Genomic DNA, 17,638 nt, shown 5'->3' with positions numbered 1-17,638 from the left:
AGGCCTGAGAGTCCGTAAGGTCCCGGGAAGTCGATGAAACAGGTTGCTGCTTACCCGCGATCAATTAGGTAAGCGCCTTCAGTGCTGCTGCGTAGATGTATTCCGTACGGATTGCACAGTATGGCAGCTTCACGGAAATAGCGGATGTATCGGCATGTGCCAGCCAGCTTCGGTGCAACCGGGAATCGAATTGGCTCCGGAAGCAGCGAGAGACGGACCCAATCCTGACGCAGTGGAGGGCGGACTCCGTACCCTGTCAACCACCACCGCCCGTTCTCTGTGCACATACTCGAGTCGATGGTTCTTGCTTCCAAGTGCGAGACTCAGCACTTTGAGAAACTTGGCCTTGAGGCTCTATATTTACCGGTAACTTGGGCAGAATACTGCACTCGGAGTTGCTGAAGCCCCAAGGCAGCACGCTTCCCATGTTTCGTACTTGTACCTTGACATGGACAAGTCGACTGGAGTTTAGTGCTGCCTGAGCGTCGCTCTTGGACGATGACGTAGCTGCGGGTCGCTTTATCTGTGCTTTATCTGTGCTTATCAGCGACACCATTTGCGCTAACACTGCTGTGCCTACAGGTGGGACTGAGTACCACCTATGGAAACGACTCCTACCAGGTACTCTGTATTCCGTACAGAGAGAGCACTGTATCACTGCAACACTCATTCCACTGCTCAGCGGTTTCGAGGCTGCTCCAGCTGGCATTCTACGACGGTTAACAAACGAAATGGCTGCCTCGCCATATGTTGCCATCCCTTGGTCGAGTTTCTCACAGTAGAAGTAGGTGGCCCGGCCTGCCTTGAATGCCCCACTCACTGGCTTTTTCGAAGCGGTGTGTGACTGATTGCAGAGCAGATTCAGACGACCCCCAACACACACCAACGAATCGACCCGACGACGCCGGCACCACTTCACTGCCTTGGCGTAACAGGACAGAGAACCACTTAGCATCATACACCAAAATGACTGACATAATGGCCCAACCTTCGCAACCCCAATCCGACCCCTCCGCTTCAACCTCGCAGCCCTTTGTGTCCCAATGGGCCTCCAGATACCGCGGGGTAAGTCCAGCTTCTCTTCCGTCAACCCCACCATCACCGCAAGCAACCCCCACGAAGCTAACCACCACCACCACCCGGTCACAGGCAACAGTAGAAGACCTCGACCCGCCCGCAGCCCTGTCCCTGACGCCGTCCGACACCATCTCGCTGGCGCTGCTGTCGGCCTTCGAGCGCGACTACACGCACCTGACCATCGTCGACTCCGGCACGCGCGCGCTGCTGGGCTACCTGTCGATCCCGCACCTGCAGGCGCTGCTGGCGGCGGGGCGCGTGCGGCCCGAGGACGAGGTGCGCGCGGCCATGGTGCGCTTCCGCCGCCGCGGCGCCAAGTACAAGGTCATCACCATGGACACGCCGCTGGAGGAGCTCGAGGCCTTCTTCGAAGGCCGCGACACCGGCGGCCAGAAGCAGGACTTCGCCGTCATCACCGACAGCGCGAGGCGCTTCGTGCTGGGTGTGGCGACGCGGGCGGATCTGGAGGAGTTTGTCAAGCGGAGGCCTGCTTAGGAGGAGGAGGGGGATTGAGGGGGATTGAGGGCTGTTGGGCGTTGATTGGCTGATTGATGGGGGAAGGTGGCCGGTTTTCATCATCATCATCAGCGGCGTTGGGTTTTTCTGCGGGCTTGGAAGGAATGCGGCATTCAACATGGATGATGGGGTCTCATGACGGCGGTTTAATACCCGAGACGGCTGGTAAGGAGGCTCAGATGTACCCTCGGAGCTCACGCTATAAAGGCTCTTCCGCGGGTGGCTTTGGAAGGGACACGGAGTGAAGCAGAACGGTCTTTGCAGTCTGAGAGTCAGCACAACAATGTTGATTTGCATTGCCAGGAGGCACTAAAGGTATACCCTGGGACTCCGCGACTCCCTCGCTTATGTATGCCATCCCAAGCCGGCATGCGACCACCGCGGCCCATGCCCTCATTCATCTCCAGCAGTCCCAACATAGGCTCGTTTCAAACAGGACACACTCAACCCATACCTCCCTCCCACGCCGCAGCACGTTTCCGTGCTCACTCGATAAAGTCATACACCAGCTGCAGCTCGACCCGCTCCTCGCCCTTGGCGATGACCACATTCCGGCAGTACTTGCGCACGCCCTCGATCAACTTGAACCCCCAGATCTGCGTGGCGGTCCAGTCGCTGTCGAGGCTCTCGACGTAGCTCCGCACGTGCGCCTCGCCGGCGGGGCCCGTCTTCTCCTCGTCGCCCTCGAGCCAGCCGGCGGCCAGGAACTCGTCCTCGGCGTCGGCCGCCGTCGCCAGCCACGTGGTGCGGCCGCGCACGTGGCCGAACAGCCAGTCGGTGTGCTCGCGCCAGGTGCCGTCGAGGCAGCGGCGCTCCGTCGAGCCCTTGAAGCCGCCCGTGCCGGTCTGCTCGATCTCGATGTGCGTCGCCTCGGGGCTGGTGGCCGGGTCCGCGGGCGGCGACGGCGGCGCCACGTACTGCTTGACGTGCAGCGTCAGCGTCGTCATCGTCACCGCCTTGCGCGTCACCCAGCCGATCCCCTGCAGCGCGAGCCCCGGCTCGACGTTGCTCGACTGGCTCTTGTTCTACACAGAGGGGGGTTGTCAGTGAGGCTGCGCTGGAACGGGGAGAGGTGGTGGGGGGGGGGGGGGGGGGAGGGGTGGTTGTGTCGGTTGGCATGTGATTTCTGGGACGTACCATGACCCACTTGCCGTTGAGGTCGCCGATGGTCTTGTTCGCCGGGGCGGCCATGGTGGGCAGTGGTATATGGGGGTATCGAGGTTGAGGCAAGGGTGAGAGAGAAAACGAGTTGGAGGGGCAGAAAAGCAGTCGATGCAGCAGAGGCTGAAAGAGATGAAAGAGGGAAGGCGCAGGCTGGCCGCCGACAATCCGATCCGTCGAATAAATAAGGAGGGTATCCAGCAGCGCTCCCTAGGTTTCTGGCGGAGAAGCGCGATCACAGTCACAAGAGAGGCTGCAATTGGGGGGGCTTGGCGGCCGAGGTAAGTCGACCGCGGGGTTGCTGGGGCAGGCCTGCTACGCTAGTGTAAAAGGAGTGGGCGGCGGTTCGGATGGGTTCCGAAAAGGGCAGCATGACGCAACGGTCCCCTGGGGCCTGCCTCCTTGTGCCTCGGGGCTCCGTGGCCGAGGGCCACTCAACAGCTTGAAACTTGGCCTCCTGGGAATTTTGGTATGGATAGCGAGAGGCTGCTGTGATGTTTCTGCACAGGGTGTGGCTGTGGAGCCTGGTTGCCTTACCCACGGGGCAGGTCTGTACACCCGACAGCACGTTGCTTGTCTGATTCCGTTCCAGAGCAATCACATCACAGCATCCCATCGCCCGCCCAGCCGGTCCGTCCGCAGCTTTCTCAACATGCCATTGAAGATGCGACGTCCCGTCCAGGCGCCTGACCGTCCCAGTCCGGATGACGCGAAGCTTCTCGGTAGCCATTCTGGCCCACTCACGCTTCCCTTTCCAACGTGAGTGCGGGGTAGTCAAAAGACCGTATCTACTCCGTACCGTATTGTATCAGGGAAGCCACCAAACCCGCGAGGAAGGCCGTCCGAGGCTTGCCATGTGAATTGAACAATTTTCAACCCGGAAGTCGGGACCAGTCCAGACACCAAGCAAGTAAGAGGTTGCTGATCGCGATCTCCTCCATGCCATTTCCCAATTATCCGATGTGAGACAAGGTCGAGTATGAACGGCACAAGTCACAGGTTCCGTCTGCCACTCCAGTTCGAGGTCTTGATTCGCCCAGGTCTCAGCAGCCCGCGAGACCATCTCGGCATGAAAGCGATCTGGCTGGAGCCGAGATCGTGGCCCCGGACTTGCTCTTCATCACGGTAGTATTGGTAACTAGTTGAAGATAGAGGATATCCTAATATTACATCACCTTGCACCACATTCCCCCAATTAATCCCCCATTCATATTAACGTTAGCCCTATTACTCACCCCACCGCAACTCTCCGACCCTTGCCGAACATGACAACGGCAACATTAAGCTAGTGTAAGCCCCCAACAGCCTGTCAAGGCCACCACTTCATCTTCTTGTAGCTCTCGATCACCTCCTCCACGAGCTCCTTGGTGATCTTGGGCTTCTCATACGTGAAGCCGACCACCTGCTCTAACCTTGAGCCGTCCATGCTGAGATCCGTGTCCTTGAGCAGCTCCTTCTCCATGAACGGTGTCAGCGGGCCCGGCCGCGTGATCCCGGCCTCGGCGAGAAGCTCGGCCCAGGGGCCCAGCAGCTCGTCGTTGACGTCGTCGACGACGCTGTCAAGGTTGAGCTTGGCGAACGAGCTGATGAGCTGACCCTGGAAGCCCGTCTCGATGCCGAACACCTGCCCGATGATGTCGGCCATGACCCCCTGCGTCGTGACGCCCTTGTCGACCACGTTGAACGTCGGCACCTTGCCCATCGCCTTCTCGTCCCACTTGTCCCGGCCGGCCGCGTACCAGTCGGCGATGGCCCAGAGCGCGCGCACCACGTCGTGGATGTGCGCCGTGTTGGTGCGCAGATCCTTCGTCCACAGCCACTTCATCTCCGACTCGAGCGCCTTGTACACCCGCGCCATGCAGAGCGCCGTGGCGACCCACTGCGATGCGTACGGCCCGTAGACGTGGGCGAGCCGTACGATGGCGAGATTCAGCCTGCCAGATATTGTCAGCGAAACTGCGACCCTTCCCCTTCCCACACAGTCGCTGTCAGATTGTCTGCGGAACGCACCCCTCGATTTTTGCCAGCTCCTCCTCGGCCTGCAGCTTATACACGGCAATTTTGCTCCACGGCTTCAGTTTGTCGTCCTCCTTGCTCGGGGCTGAGTCGGGCTTGTAGACCATCCCCGTGCTCAGCTCGACGAAGCACTTGACGCCCCGCTTAGCCGCCTCCCGGCCCACGTTGAGCGACAGGTCCAGCGACCGCAGCTTGTACACCTCGTCATCCTGCGAGTACCGCGTCTCGCCGCCGCAGTTGAATACGTAGTCCCACTGTTTCCCATCGGCCCGGTCAAATATCCTTGGTAGCGACTCTGCAGGCAGCAGAAGCCGACACACACGCCTGCGTTAGTGGAGGATACCCAACGGCGCGGGTGTGGTGCTAGAGTAGCATTCCTAGCAAAGGAAAACACGTACGCGGTCTGCTCGCATCCGCCTGCACAAACTTGGACCCGGAGCAGGCCTCCTCAAACTCGGGCGGCAGCCACGCCAGCTGCGGCAGGACCTTGTCGACGAGGCGCACCTCGGATGCGAGGCCGTTTTGGTGGATGTACTGGGCAAGGAAGCGGCCGATGTAGCCGAGGCCGCCGATGATCAACACCGACGGCTTCTCCGCCATGGTGGTGGCACTGTGCTGAGGGCGCTCGCGCGTGGGTTGAATTTACCGGGCGCAACAGTTTGGGGGCTCGCGGCGGTATATTTAGGAGGCAGCGGAGAGGGTGGGGAGGTTCGATCCAAAGCGGGTTGGGGCTGGCGCGGGGTCGCAAGCCGTCGACTCGGCCGTTAGGACAAGTTGCTCCCCACCAAGACTCGCAGTGGTCGCAGCGTGCCAACCCTTGGCGTCGAGATGCGGAGGTGGTCAGTGGCCGCAAGTAAAAAGATTCAAATTCCGGAAGAAACGTTCTGTTTGTATGGAGGTGGGCGCGTGCTCCAATTGCCCGGCTTTTATGGATGGAGAACGATAAATTGAAACAGCCCGTCTGGAGCATGGACCCGGCGCACCTAAGGCGGTGGGCGGGGACTTCGGCGGGCTTCGAGAAGCTCGACAGGGCACGAATGCACGCTACGAACCCCCATGGCAGAACAGGGCAGGAGCTCTGGGCGAGGCGGATGCGGGCTGACGCCCAACCACACTGGACCGGGCTTCCTCAGCTGCGAGTCCCATGCAAATGGCCCGGACACGCTGGAATGAAAATTTCGAGTTTGGGCCAGAAGATCCAACGCTGCCGAGGTGGTCCCTGAGCTGCCGCAGACGTCCGCTGACGGGCGGCTGCAGGTGGAGTCCGTTGGCGAGCCCTATTGACTGACCGTCATTCGTCTCTTCATGGAGCAGGGAACCTGGAAGTACGGAGTACATCCTGTGTACAGAGTAGAATATCCGTATGCAAGACCGATCTGCCTGTCAACGAGAGAACTTTTCCAACCTTGAATTCCTTGCTGTGTATACTACATAGTGTACCATGATTCCCATGTGACTGTTCGTCCGAAGTCCCGTCTCGCCAACATTCCAACAAGCCGGAGTCGCAAAAGACCAGGGGCCCCAGGCTTGCGGGGTCCTTTCCTTTCGGCCGCACATGGAATCCAAAGTTTTCCGGCGGGATCACCAGGCTGGGACAAGGATCAGCTCAGGCATCCCTTCACAGGTACCCGAATAGGGGCCCAATAGGCCAATTTAGGGGCATCTCCGGCAAACAACCTCCATCAAACCACTACCTGTTCACCCTGTGTCCAGACTGCAGAGGCGCCTAAGCTGCGAGGCCCGTCACATAAAGTTGTCACATATCAGGAACTTGACCGACCAGGCGAGGCAATCAACGGAGGATGGCGGCATTGCAGATGAGACATGGCGATGCGGCAGCGATCCGAAACATTGGCGGCGAGAGAGGTTCCACCGCGGACGCCCAGGCCCACCTGACTGAAGGATGACGGTTGACCGAGGAAAAGCCTAACTGACGTGAACTACCACAGGAAGGTTAACATGCTTATTCGCTGGTCAGAAGCACGCTGCAGGAGAGAGGTCCGAGAGACCCGCGGGTTGCAGTCGCTGTCGCTCATAGAGCTGTTTCGTGTCATCTGCAGCCCAGGGCGAGGAGTGTAGTAGTGTAATACTCCGTACATAACATAAGGCAGGCACACAGCAGTGCAGCTAGGGGATGAGACAACCGGGGACAAGTTGGGGTCCAGCGCTTCATCAGAACTCGTGTTTCCTGGACCCTGATCCGCTTTGACAAAGTGGTGACAAACCGCCAAGAAAGGGGGTACCGCTCCCAACCATTCAGGGGCTCAACCCCACCAGCGCCGCCAATCCCGGCCCGCCGATATCTCAGCCGGGAAGGCACTGTGGAATTTTTCCAGAAGGCTTCCTAGCTGGGAACAGCGTGAACCATTTCATACCAGCCTCTGGAACTGGAACCAACGGGATCGCCGAGAAACCAACAAGTCAAACAAAACCTTGCACTTTCTGGGCGACCGAGCTTCAAGGCTGATCACACGATGTGAAGACTACCGCTTGCTGATCATAAACAACAAACGCTTGAGCCACACTACCCGGGCAGCTGGTCGACCAAACCCCTTCTCGCTGCAGCCAGCAAGCCCTCCACTGTCTCAGTTTGGTTTTCGAGAAAAAAAAAAAAGTTTACACCCATCCGCTTACAAACGCAGTACTGCCAACTCAGACACGATGTTGTTATCTCCACCCCTTTGACCTGCAGGATCTGAGGCGGAAGCCAGCCCTGGGCGAAGAGCCCGGTGGCAAATTGGGTTGCCGGTTGGAGGTCACTATTGGCGCTTGCAAGGGGGGAAAAAGAAAGAAAGTGGTCATCATACACTAGTGGAGTGTCGGTCTTGCAGGCGTCTGCCGAGGGTCTCGGGATGGCGCTGCCGGTGTCTTCGTGAGGGAAGCCCGGGCCGCAGCGCCCGGTCACTAACGCTAATTAGGGGCGACTGACAAGCTCTCAAGACTAGCGAGCCTGCTTCTCTGGAAATACAATGCCCCCCTGGTTTGTTCGTTAGTTTGGTACTTTTGGTGGATCACGACAGGGGCTCTAAATCACAAGTACCTACCTAGCCGTCTTGGCACGAAATAGACCAACCGCAACAGGAAGTCAGAGGGCACTGTAGCCTCTACCTACAATACAGCTTCCTTCGGTGTCTAACCAGTTAGCGAGGTAGGAAATGGCGTTTAATACACTGCTTCATCTCTATCAAAAGTGCTTCAGTCGAACTTGGATTCTAGAGAGTGATGAGGAACAGGTGGGTAAATTGGCCGAGTTTGGTTGGCTATCGGCCCCTATCAAAAAGTGGGGGCAAGAACCAAACTAACAAACAAACCAGGGTTGTACTGTATGCACATCCGGCCGCTGGATTACACTAGCATCGAGGGCAGATGTTTCTGGCCGTATAACTATCGGAGGCGCTAGCCGAGAATCTAGGCCTCCCGGTAAGCCGCCGCAAGGGAGGACACCCCGAATCAAGGCCGAAATAGCTACTGTGTACAGGTGACTTGTCCCGAGACGATCGGCTCGCCCTGCCCTCATCTGAGAGCTTCGGCACTTACCGAACAAGTACTTGTCCCTATGAGGCGTGATGTGCAGGCCTGAAACGGCCCACTGGACGTCGCTTCTAGTGTACCTGACGCGGGATTCGGGTGGATGTCATAGCCAGAGAGGACGCCTGCATGCCTCCCACATACACGCCATCTATGCCCCCTAACTAGTCTTCATCACGCGGAAGGAACGCAACACAGGAGTGTTCTGCCATTTCATGGTATCATATATTGGCGCCATCAAGTCATTCAAGATCATGGTCATCTCCGCATGCTGCCAATCAGCTCGCGCTGCGTCTCGCGGTCGCGCTGGCCCTCGCTCAGGCTGCCGATGCTGCGCAGGTCGCCGACCACGTCCTTGGCCTTGCCGAAGTAGACCTCCTGCAGCAGGTTGCGCATCTTGAGCTCCATGTCCTCGACCAGGCGGCCGATGTTGGCGATGTGGCTCTCGTCGTTCTCGACGGGGAGGTCCTGCTCCACCTGCCGCGTCATGTAGCCGCTCAGGTCGACCTCGCCCAGCGAGGCGCCCCGGGTGGCGAGCGAGAGGATCACGGTCGATGTCAGCCGGTAGTTGGACGTGCGCCCGCGCTCGCTGGCCTCGAACACGTGGATCGAGTCCCACACGCCGGAGGACGTGCTGTCGTTCTGGGGGGAGGCTGGGGGTAGACGGAGCAGTGCGCGTCAGTCAGGCGGTTTCCCAGTCACGTTGAGTGTAACGGTAAGAATATGTGGCTAAATCTTTGTCGCCGCCTCACCTTTCTTCAGCAGCACCACCCCGGCAAACCCGTCGTCCAGATTCCACAGGTACACCGACGACACACCGCCCTCGTAGTACAGCTCGCGGTACACGTCGAAGGCCTCGTTGGCCTTGATCTCCATCTTGCGCACGCGCTCGCCGGGCACGGCGCCCTCGCCGGCACCCTCGTTGCTGCCGCCGGCGCCCACGCCGCCGACGCCGGCCTCGTCCAGCGGCGGGTCGAACTGGTTGCTCCACGGCGAGCGGTAGCTGTCGCCGTCGCGGTTGTAGTCGCACAGCAGGTAGTCGCGCCCCGTCTGCTTGCAGCGGCGCACCGTCAGCGGCTGGTCGACGGACGAGAGCAGGTCCTCGGTCAGGTCGGGCGCCAGCGCGATGATGTTGTTGAGATGCTCCGACGTGTGCTTCGGGTTGAGCCGCCGGAGGAGGTCGCTTGCGGAAGGAGAGGTGGAATTAGCATGTGGGCTGGTAGGGGAGTTAAGGTTAAGGTTATTGGAGGTAGATAGTAGCTTACAGCGCCGAGTCGAAAGGGTCTGGGGATGCCATTTTGTTGGGCTATGCTGGTGGGTGGTAGGTAGCTCGTCGATTGGACTTCAACAGTTGATGTTCGGCATCGCGGGGTGTTCCAGGTTTGGAGCTCCCCACGGAGAATGGGCGGGGCTCCCTCCAGGGCAGAGGCTCGTGCACGTCCAGGGGCAGCGGCAGGGGTTCAGATGGCCTGGAATACAGATACCACTAACTGTGGGGGCTGCGACGCTCAGTGGAACGGAAGCTCACTCAAGCAACCTCACGTCCTCCCTTCACCAAACCTCGAGTTCAAAAAGGTTGGATTCGTGGTGGTGCTGATATCAGATTGCGATTAAGAGAATGTCAAGTTTTTTACTGTCTGTTGCATGAGAATCAGCCTTGATGGCACCCAACAAAATGGCGCCGCCGCCTGGCGCCAAAGCAAGACGAGATGATGACAAGCAACATACAGACGTTTACAGCAGGAGTAAATCTTCACTGACACAGCTTTTGGGTGAGCGAGTGGTCGCAGCATCAGAACATCACACCAAACCTGTCTTGCTGGTGACGGTACTAACCGGAGACAGACATCCTTCTTCCCCTCTCAATACCCGGGCTTATCCTGGCCCACCTCGTCGTCGCCCCCTACACGAAAGTCGAGGAGTCGTTCAACATGCAGGCTGCCCACGACGTGTTGGTCTATGGCACGCCCACTTCCGACATTCACCACAAGCTGTCCAGCACATATGACCACTTCACCTTTCCGGGCGCCGTCCCCCGGACCTTCATCGGCCCCGTGATGCTGGCCGGGTTCGCCCAGCCCGTCGTGGCGCTCGTCGGCTTCCAGCACGCCCAGCTTATCGTGAGAGCCATCCTGGGCCTCTTCAACGCCGCCTGTATCCTCATGTTTGCTTGGAATATTAAGCGTGCATACGGCGCCGGGACAGCGAGGTGGTACTTGCTCCTCCAAGCAAGCCAGTTCCACGTCGTGTTCTACGCCTCCAGGACGCTGCCGAACATGTTCGCCTTTGGACTGAGTAGGCCTCTTCCTCGCTTCCCCCCGTTCCGATATCCCTGGACGGTGCTTGCAGGCGGACTGATTCTCTCAAGCAACACTTGCTTTCGCCTTCCTTCTTCCGAACCCCAGCAGCTTCGCTCGCACAGCCGGACGGCAGCGCATGTCCATAGCCATGTTCGTCTTCGCCGCCGCCGTCTTCCGGTCCGAGGTCGCCTTGCTGCTGATCACCACCGTGTTCTACCTCGTGCTCGTCCCAGAACTCTCGCTCGAGCGTGTCATCTTCCCTTTCGCCACCTCCTTCCTCACTGCGCTAGCCACATCCATCCCAATCGACAGCTACTTCTGGCAGCGCCCGCTGTGGCCCGAGCTCTGGGGTTTCTATTACAACGTCGTGCAAGGCGCCGCCTCCAACTGGGGCGTCTCGCCCTGGCACTACTACTTCTCGTCCGCCCTACCTCGCCTGCTGGTCAACCCCCTTACGTACACTGCCCTTATCCCCTTTTCGCTCTGGCACCCCGCCCTCCGCCGCGCCGCCGCCAAACTTGTGATCCCCTCGGTGCTCTTCATAGCCATTTACTCCTTCCAGCCGCACAAAGAAACCAGGTTCATTTTCTACGCCGTCCCGCCCTTAACCGCAGCCGCCGCGCTGTCCGCCAACTTCCTCTTTGCCCGGCAGCGCAAATCCAAGGCTCCGATCGCCTCAACCCTGCTAACCGCCGCCCTCCTCCTCTCTGTCCTCGCCTCCTTGCTCGCCAGCACCGCCATGCTCGCCCTCTCAGCACTCAACTACCCCGGCGGCGAGGCCGTGTCCCATCTGCGCTCTGTCGTGCTCCAGGACCCTACCGCTGCCGCTGCTGCCGCCGACGGCAACCCCTCCTCCGCCATCATTCCCGTGCACGCAGACGTACTCACCTGCATGACAGGCCTCACCCTCTTCAGCACCACATCCTCCTCCTTCCCACCCTCCACCCTGCTCGACGCAACGTCGACAAGCTCACCACCGCTCATCGGCCAGCAGCAGCAGCACCAGAACGACGGGCACCGCGGCGGCGGCGGCGGCGTGCGCCTGGCCGTCGACAGAACCGAGGACCCGCGCACCCTCGCCCGCCCCGACTTCTGGCGCCGCTTCGCCTACCTCGTGCTGGAGGACCCGGCCGCCATCCCCGCCGGCGCCGGCGAGTGGGAGCCCGTCGCCGTCGTGCAGGCCTACGCGGGCATCGAGGTCCTCCGGCCCAGCAGCAGCAGCAGCAGCAGCAGCGTCGACGAGCCGTCACCAGGAGCGGGTGGTGGCGCTGGGGCTGGTGATGGTGATGGCGACGATGGCGACGAAGAAGATAGAGGAGGAGGAGGGAGGAAGAAGACGAAGAAGGGAGCCGCCGTCGCGCGTCCTCCGGTCGTGGGCAACGGGAGGCTCATCGCGGCGTGGAAGCGTCGCGTGCGCGCCGTCACGGGCGGGTGGTGGATCGGCCCGCGTATGGTGGATCGCGTGTATATCCTGCGCCAGCGGCGGGGGGTTGCGGACGGGAGAGCAGGTGGGAGGACGAGGGAGAGGGCGGTTGAGGCGAGTTGATATGGGATGGATATCTATCTCGTTGGGATATCTGCTATACTACTAGTACGCCGCAACCGTACTCTGCATGGTTATGTTTATGTACGTGCGTCCATCGCCAGTGGCGTGTAATTTTAACGTTTCTTGTGATATGTAGACAGGCCACCTGCCTATCTATCTCTCGTCACACCACGCGTTTACATGCATAACGTATTCGTAGTCGGTTCGCCGGTTGATCTCACTCGGGTCGCCCGTACAGGTCCTTATTACATACCAGAGGTGTCTGTCTGGAGTAACAGAAGGACCGCCGCGCTCACCTCACACTCGGACTGCATCACACCATGGCAGCAACATTCACCTTCCCCCTTTCACCAAGATCAATACCCATGAAGACATCCCTCATTACGTCATTAATTAGCATGGGCTATTAGCATGGGCTACGAACTGTCTGAAACCCTCCGCACGGCTGCTGTCCACCGAGAGGCAAACCAGACATTTCGACAAGAGCGGTATGAAAGCCGTCCCAGGAAACATCAATGGTGCCGAGGAACGCAGCGTGGGGGGTATGTCGGTTGCGGAGCGGGACCCCGCAGATCTGATGACGGTAACAGCCGGCTTCGCTCGGCCCGTCACAATTAACGTCCTCGCTGCCGTTCCCTGCTCGAGTGCCTCACTCGTACGTACCCCTCCGTTGCTAATCCCACTGCCTCCTTCACAACTTGCGCAGCTCCTTTTGTTCTTCAGCCGTTTCTTCCCTGACTCGGCATCCGATGCCCTCGGAATGTGGAGTGCAAGGACCGATCGAACCCGGGCTGTCCCATCCGTCCAAGTAAATGCAATTATTCGCCGTAAGAAGCATCCTCTCAAGAAAGGCCCGCAGTAAGCGTCTTCGAAACCCCTGGTTCACATTGAAGGAGTGAATCTGATGTCGGCGTAATCCGTCTCAGGTCCTCGATAACCGGTGGAATCTGGCCCCTTGTCGGGCGCTACACCTGTCCTTTTTGTTGTTTTCGTAACCTTCATCGTCGCCGTCTGCCGCCGTCGCTAGGCGTATTATTCTGTTTCTCGGCGCCAAAGAAAGGCCCTGTGCGCGTTCGTACTTGTCGCCCTCGTTGGTCCATCCCAAGCCCATGCCTGCGAATCGGCCATTGGCTGGTCTAGGTAGCCTCTCGGCTGCCGTGACAAAGCTTCAACGCACGGTAATGTGGAGCTCCATGGGGCTCGGAGACGTCCACAAATCACACGCTCTGGGGGTAGACATTTGCAGGCTTCGGCGACTGTTAGCAACGCGGCACAAACCCTCGCTTGTGAAAAACAAGGAAGACGTACTGGGCTGTTGAGCATCTGGTTCCGCTTATTCCTGCCCTTCTTGATGTGGTTCTTGAGAGCATTCGAATCCAGAGGCTTGAGCAGCTCGAAGCTGCATAGGAGCTCGGTGGACACCGACATGACGGCACCCCAGTTATCAAACTCTCCGCAATACTAGGCAACCTTGTCAGCCACCCGTGGAATGGAATAAATGAGCCGCGAAACGGGGGTGATACTCACATTGGGCGCGCTGAAAACGGTGACCAAGACGCGGTCAGTGAAGAACTCGTAGCCGTCCTCCACCACCATGTGGGCCCGGCAGACGAGGTCAAAATCGTTCGCAGCCAGGAAGTCGGTAATAACCTTCTTTCCGAAGCAGTAGCTGACGCCGCGCTCGTTGGCCTCCCAATCCTGTTCCATGTCAGCCGGGTCAGACCAGAGCAGATCGTTCAGAAGCCCGTAATCCGGGACATCTGTCGGACGCGCTATGTTCCGGATGTCGTCCATGTGGCTGAGAGCGGGCGACAAGCCCCCGTGGACGCAGAAGATCTTGCCGGCAACGATCGCGGCGATGGGGAGGGTGTTGAAAGTATCGATGAAGGTCTTCCACGTCTTCACATTGCACCTCCGCTTGCATTCGTCATAGAAGCCATAGACGCGCGTGACGTTGGCGCACTCGTGATTTCCACGGAGCAGGAAGAAGTTCTCAGGGTACTTGAGCTTGTAGCACAAAAGCAGTAGGATGGTCTCGAGAGACTGTTTGCCGCGGTCGACGTAGTCGCCAAGAAACAGGAAGTTCGACTTTGGCGGGAAGCCGCACATCTCGAACATACGAATGAGGTCTGTGTATTGGCCGTGGACATCCCCAACGATCTTGACGGGAGCGTCCAGTTCGAGCAGCGCAGGCTGGGAAAGGAACAGCTCCCTGGCGCGGTGGCAGATAGCCGTGATCTCGGCGTTCTTGAGGCAGACGCTCTTGGTGACCTTGCCGGCGTATGCGGCGTCCAGGAGGCGCTTGATGAAGTCATCAAGGTCGATATCCTTGATGTCGCTCATGGCGATGCCAGACCCCGTCTCATCCTTGGCCGGCTCCTGCCCGGGGTCGTCTGTGATCGGGTTGACAGCATCCTCGCGCTTTACGAGGATGCTCTGTCCTGGCTGCTGCGCGGCCAAGGTCGGGTTAGGAACGCCGGACGGCGGTTGGTCCGACACGTAGTCTACTTCTCCGCTGGCCTGGGCGGCAGAAACATCATGGACGCCCGCCTTCATGGATGCCGACTGGATAGGCGACGGCGGCGGCAAAGATTCATCGAAAGGGGAGCTTACGGGCGCAGTGTCGGCCGACGCAGGCGAGCCCGGTGAAGGAGTCGAGTCGGAACGGTTGGCCCGGCTGTGGGTCGACCTCCCGCTCTTCCCCGACTTGACGGAAGCCGCATCCGATTTCTCGGGGGCGTCTCCGTTCGCTAGTATCGCAGAGCCCCGCGGGCTGTCCGTCTTGGCCGAGCCGGGGATCTTGGAGCGCAGAGAGCGAAAGGACCGGGACGAACCCTTGGTGTCGGACCTACTGAAGGAGGGGTAGGACTGGAAGGCCTCTTCCCCATTGCCCGCAGTCTTGGAAGACGCCGCGCCGGCATCTTTGGAAGCTTGGTTGCCCATGGTTTCTCAACAGTCAGAGGAAGCGAGACTCTGGTATGGAGAAGTCAAGGGGCTGGACGGCGTGCGCGTGTCAGGTTGTGGTACCGGCAAGTCGCCTGCGAATACCCACACAGCCTACCGCTGCACCCGTCTAGAAGCGACTGTCTATCTGGCGTGCCCCCAGCGTCCTAGGGAGGGTGATAGAAGCGTTCGAGGTCGGAGAGCAGGTTGATGGCGGTGGAGGACCAACGACCCGATGACGGTTCCGTTTTTGGAGACTTGGGGAAACGAGCGGGGAGGAGTTAGGATGTTGAAGAGGTTGTGGCCGAGGCGCGGCGGACGCTCGTCGGAAGTATCGGACGGACCAAGGTTGATGGAGTCGCAGCGGGCGATTTGAGGCCGGCGTGGATTAGCTCCACTAGATCCGATGATGTCAGCCTCGCCAGCCTAATTCACAAGCCGAACAATAGAACAGCAAAACAACGACGGTAACAGCCAAAGCAGCAGAACAGGCGCGGCAATGAGAAGAGATTGAATTGTAGCAGGGCAAGGACTGAGTGCAAACCCGAAGGGGAAATGTGGGGGGCGCGCAAGAACGAAGGCGGCAGAAAAAAACCTACACTCGACTGAGATAACACGACAGGGCGACCACTCAAAAATCTAGTTATCGCGCCAAGGCTGAAAGCAGGCGCCAGGCGAATGGATGCCTTGTATTGAGGATTCTCGCGCTCAAAGAAACACGAACAGCGCGGCAGGTAGGAGGGGAACACCAGCAATCGAGGAAGAAAGTCTGGATGGGCTTTCCGCGGCGGCTGCCGTTCGAAAGATTGCCACCAAGGGCCGAGCGTGCCGGTCGAGGGTCAAGGCTCACCGTCGGTGTACGGGTTTCGCTGGGCCGATGAAATGAAATGCAGCCGATCCGGGCGGGTGGCGTGGGGACACGGCCGAGCGGGCCGGAAGTAACTTTGGTTGATGCGATGCAACTTTGACAAGTTGACAAGTTGCGCTGCTGATGAGCTGGTGCGGGGGAGGCTGACTGAGGCGATCGCGATCGCCGTCTTGTCTCGAATGTCTTCGGGGTGTCTGGGGGAAAAAGGCCTGGCGATGACGACGCGGCTGCTGAAGAGCAAAGACACTGCTCCGTACTGGCGGGGCTCTTCTGATACAAGGGCCAGACAAGATTGGATGGCGCAGGGGTGGGTCAAGCAGGCAAGGTCGAATGCATTGCTCGCGCTGCCGCGCAAAAGATGCCAGAAACACAGCTGAGGTGCCAGAATACAATCTTGCTTGAGTGGCTGCTGCCGAAATGGGTATCAAGATCATGAGATGGGTTTGGATCTCACGGTTGATGAAAATGGCAGCCACTTTCTTCCTTGTGATATGATTTCTTGGATTCCCGTCTGAGGCAATGTTGGCAGGAACGAGACCCGCGAACAAATGGCACAGCGAACGGCACGTGCCTCAAATCCCGTACAAGTGGGGCGCTGGATGCCACTGGAGTCGACGTGGCTTAAGCGCCTCATGGCAGCCATTGGGTCTCGGCTTTCACCGAGATAGCAGCCCCCCCGCAGCACCCGTTGCGCATACACTACCTAACCTAACCTTGGGTACGCATTAAACTACACTAAGGTAGTGTACACCTTAGTGTACACATAGTGTTCAGTAGCACTTGCGGTGCTGACAGCGTCCAGAGCAGTCCATGGATTAACGTTAAGCTGGAACCGGCATGCCGGAAACGGCAATCTCCCGCATCACGGTGACTGCAAGCGACACAAGTCAGACAAGACCGCCCAGCCTGGCTGTTCTGACGCTGTGGTGCCTTGGCTGCATCGGGTGAGACACACAGCCCGTCTGGTCCTGCTGTGGACTGAGCAGGCGCGCAATCGAAAGGAGCAACCTGACCTGAGCTCAGGTCAGGCCGGTTCAAGCTCGCTGCTGCTCACCCAGCGCTCTGGAACCAAGGTGGGGCGGCGGAAGGCAAGCTCCCACCTTGTGCAAGGTACCAACGGACGTCACCAGGAGGACTAGACCATTACGAGGTGCGGAGTAGTATACACTACTTCTTCCCCATCACCTACTTGTACGGAAGGAGTGTAGCGTACACAATGGCGGACGGCAGTCCCCAACCAGTGGAAAGCCTCCGCCGCGGAATCCTGCCGGGGAATGCAGCGCAACGCAACGCTTCCGACTCCCAGGTCCCGCGGCCCAAGTTGTGTGCCCTTCCACCCTTGCCCCTTTGTCGGTGCGTCGCAGTATGCGGGCGGCCACATGACCGGCTGCTTGGCTCTCGCAGGGAAGCGGTGTGGTGGAGAGTTCACTTGACAGGAAAGAAATTTCTTCATCAGAGTTAATGATTCGGTGTCGTCGCCTGGGGCCTGGCGATCCTCAAGTTCCGAATTGGTGCAGATGCAGCATGTTGGGGGTTCAGTGGGGGTTGGGAGTTGAAAGCGGCTGGAACACGTTGACAATGAAGCCCGAAGTATCCGTAAATTTAAGCCTCTGCTGATGACTCAGCCAATCGCGGGATGATGAACCGGACATCGAGGGAGGCGTTTTCGTCTTCCCTCCAAGG

The 17,638-nt window shown here is 59.1% G+C and overlaps 6 protein-coding genes across 6 annotated transcripts; 2 read left to right on the top strand and 4 right to left on the bottom strand.

Annotated features, from left to right (window-relative positions):
- Positions 1-975: 975 nt before the first annotated feature.
- THITE_2113964 (uncharacterized protein) lies at positions 976-1,984 on the top strand (the record flags this gene model as incomplete). Its single annotated transcript, XM_003652406.1, has 2 exons — positions 976-1,065; positions 1,150-1,984. The coding sequence occupies 2 exons, from the start codon at positions 979-981 to the stop codon at positions 1,570-1,572; spliced, it is 510 nt and encodes a 169-aa protein (XP_003652454.1). The 3' UTR covers positions 1,573-1,984.
- Positions 1,985-2,078: 94 nt separating this feature from the next.
- THITE_2047971 (uncharacterized protein) lies at positions 2,079-2,784 on the bottom strand (the record flags this gene model as incomplete). Its single annotated transcript, XM_003652405.1, has 2 exons — positions 2,079-2,618; positions 2,731-2,784. The coding sequence occupies 2 exons, from the start codon at positions 2,782-2,784 to the stop codon at positions 2,079-2,081; spliced, it is 594 nt and encodes a 197-aa protein (XP_003652453.1).
- Positions 2,785-3,940: 1,156 nt separating this feature from the next.
- THITE_2113961 (uncharacterized protein) lies at positions 3,941-5,759 on the bottom strand. The gene is made up of 3 exons (XM_003652404.1): positions 5,169-5,759; positions 4,765-5,065; positions 3,941-4,688 (listed from the first exon to the last, which is right to left on the bottom strand). Exons 1-3 carry the CDS (start codon positions 5,368-5,370, stop codon positions 4,064-4,066), a joined length of 1,128 nt encoding a protein of 375 aa, XP_003652452.1. The 5' UTR covers positions 5,371-5,759; the 3' UTR covers positions 3,941-4,063.
- Positions 5,760-8,304: 2,545 nt separating this feature from the next.
- THITE_2113959 (uncharacterized protein) lies at positions 8,305-9,706 on the bottom strand. Its single transcript, XM_003652403.1, has 3 exons — positions 9,564-9,706; positions 9,051-9,481; positions 8,305-8,951 (listed from the first exon to the last, which is right to left on the bottom strand). Exons 1-3 carry the CDS (start codon positions 9,593-9,595, stop codon positions 8,557-8,559), a joined length of 858 nt encoding a protein of 285 aa, XP_003652451.1. The 5' UTR covers positions 9,596-9,706; the 3' UTR covers positions 8,305-8,556.
- A 445-nt stretch (positions 9,707-10,151) lies between these two features.
- On the top strand, positions 10,152-12,102 carry THITE_21903 (glycosyltransferase family 22 protein; the record flags this gene model as incomplete). The annotated part of the gene is made up of 3 exons (XM_003652402.1): positions 10,152-10,593; positions 10,667-11,832; positions 11,944-12,102. Coding segments are annotated over 3 exons (1,767 nt in total), but the record flags the coding sequence as incomplete, so codon positions are not given.
- Positions 12,103-13,183: 1,081 nt separating this feature from the next.
- Positions 13,184-15,888, bottom strand: THITE_2113956 (uncharacterized protein). The gene is made up of 3 exons (XM_003652401.1): positions 13,672-15,888; positions 13,453-13,605; positions 13,184-13,391 (listed from the first exon to the last, which is right to left on the bottom strand). Exons 1-3 carry the CDS (start codon positions 15,085-15,087, stop codon positions 13,362-13,364), a joined length of 1,599 nt encoding a protein of 532 aa, XP_003652449.1. The 5' UTR covers positions 15,088-15,888; the 3' UTR covers positions 13,184-13,361.
- Positions 15,889-17,638: the final 1,750 nt, after the last annotated feature.

The sequence above is a fragment of the Thermothielavioides terrestris genome, chromosome 2 (assembly GCF_000226115.1).
Source record: "Thermothielavioides terrestris NRRL 8126 chromosome 2, complete sequence".
In the NCBI taxonomy this organism is placed as follows: domain Eukaryota; kingdom Fungi; phylum Ascomycota; class Sordariomycetes; order Sordariales; family Chaetomiaceae; genus Thermothielavioides; species Thermothielavioides terrestris.
Note: the sequence above shows the minus strand (reverse complement) of the source record. Positions and strands in the feature narration are given on the sequence as shown.

Bases quoted from the DNA above. Each gene is read 5' to 3' on its own strand.
- THITE_2113959 (XM_003652403.1), bottom strand. From the start codon at position 9,595: ATGGCATCCCCAGACCCTTTCGACTCGGCGCT. The intron at 9,482-9,563 runs GTAAGCTACTAT...TCCTTCCGCAAG, and splicing joins GACCCTTTCGACTCGGCGCT to CGACCTCCTCCGGCGGCTCA. The intron at 8,952-9,050 runs GTGAGGCGGCGA...GTCTACCCCCAG, and splicing joins GGTGGTGCTGCTGAAGAAAG to CCTCCCCCCAGAACGACAGC.
- THITE_2113961 (XM_003652404.1), bottom strand. From the start codon at position 5,370: ATGGCGGAGAAGCCGTCGGTGTTGATCATCGGCGGCCTCGGCTACATC. The intron at 5,066-5,168 runs GTACGTGTTTTC...TGCTGCCTGCAG, and splicing joins GGCGGATGCGAGCAGACCGC to AGTCGCTACCAAGGATATTT. The intron at 4,689-4,764 runs GTGCGTTCCGCA...AATATCTGGCAG, and splicing joins GAGCTGGCAAAAATCGAGGG to GCTGAATCTCGCCATCGTAC.
- THITE_2113956 (XM_003652401.1), bottom strand. From the start codon at position 15,087: ATGGGCAACCAAGCTTCCAAAGATGCCGGCGCGGCGTCTTCCAAGACT. The intron at 13,606-13,671 runs GTGAGTATCACC...AAGGTTGCCTAG, and splicing joins CCGTTTTCAGCGCGCCCAAT to TATTGCGGAGAGTTTGATAA. The intron at 13,392-13,452 runs GTACGTCTTCCT...CAGTCGCCGAAG, and splicing joins ACCAGATGCTCAACAGCCCA to CCTGCAAATGTCTACCCCCA.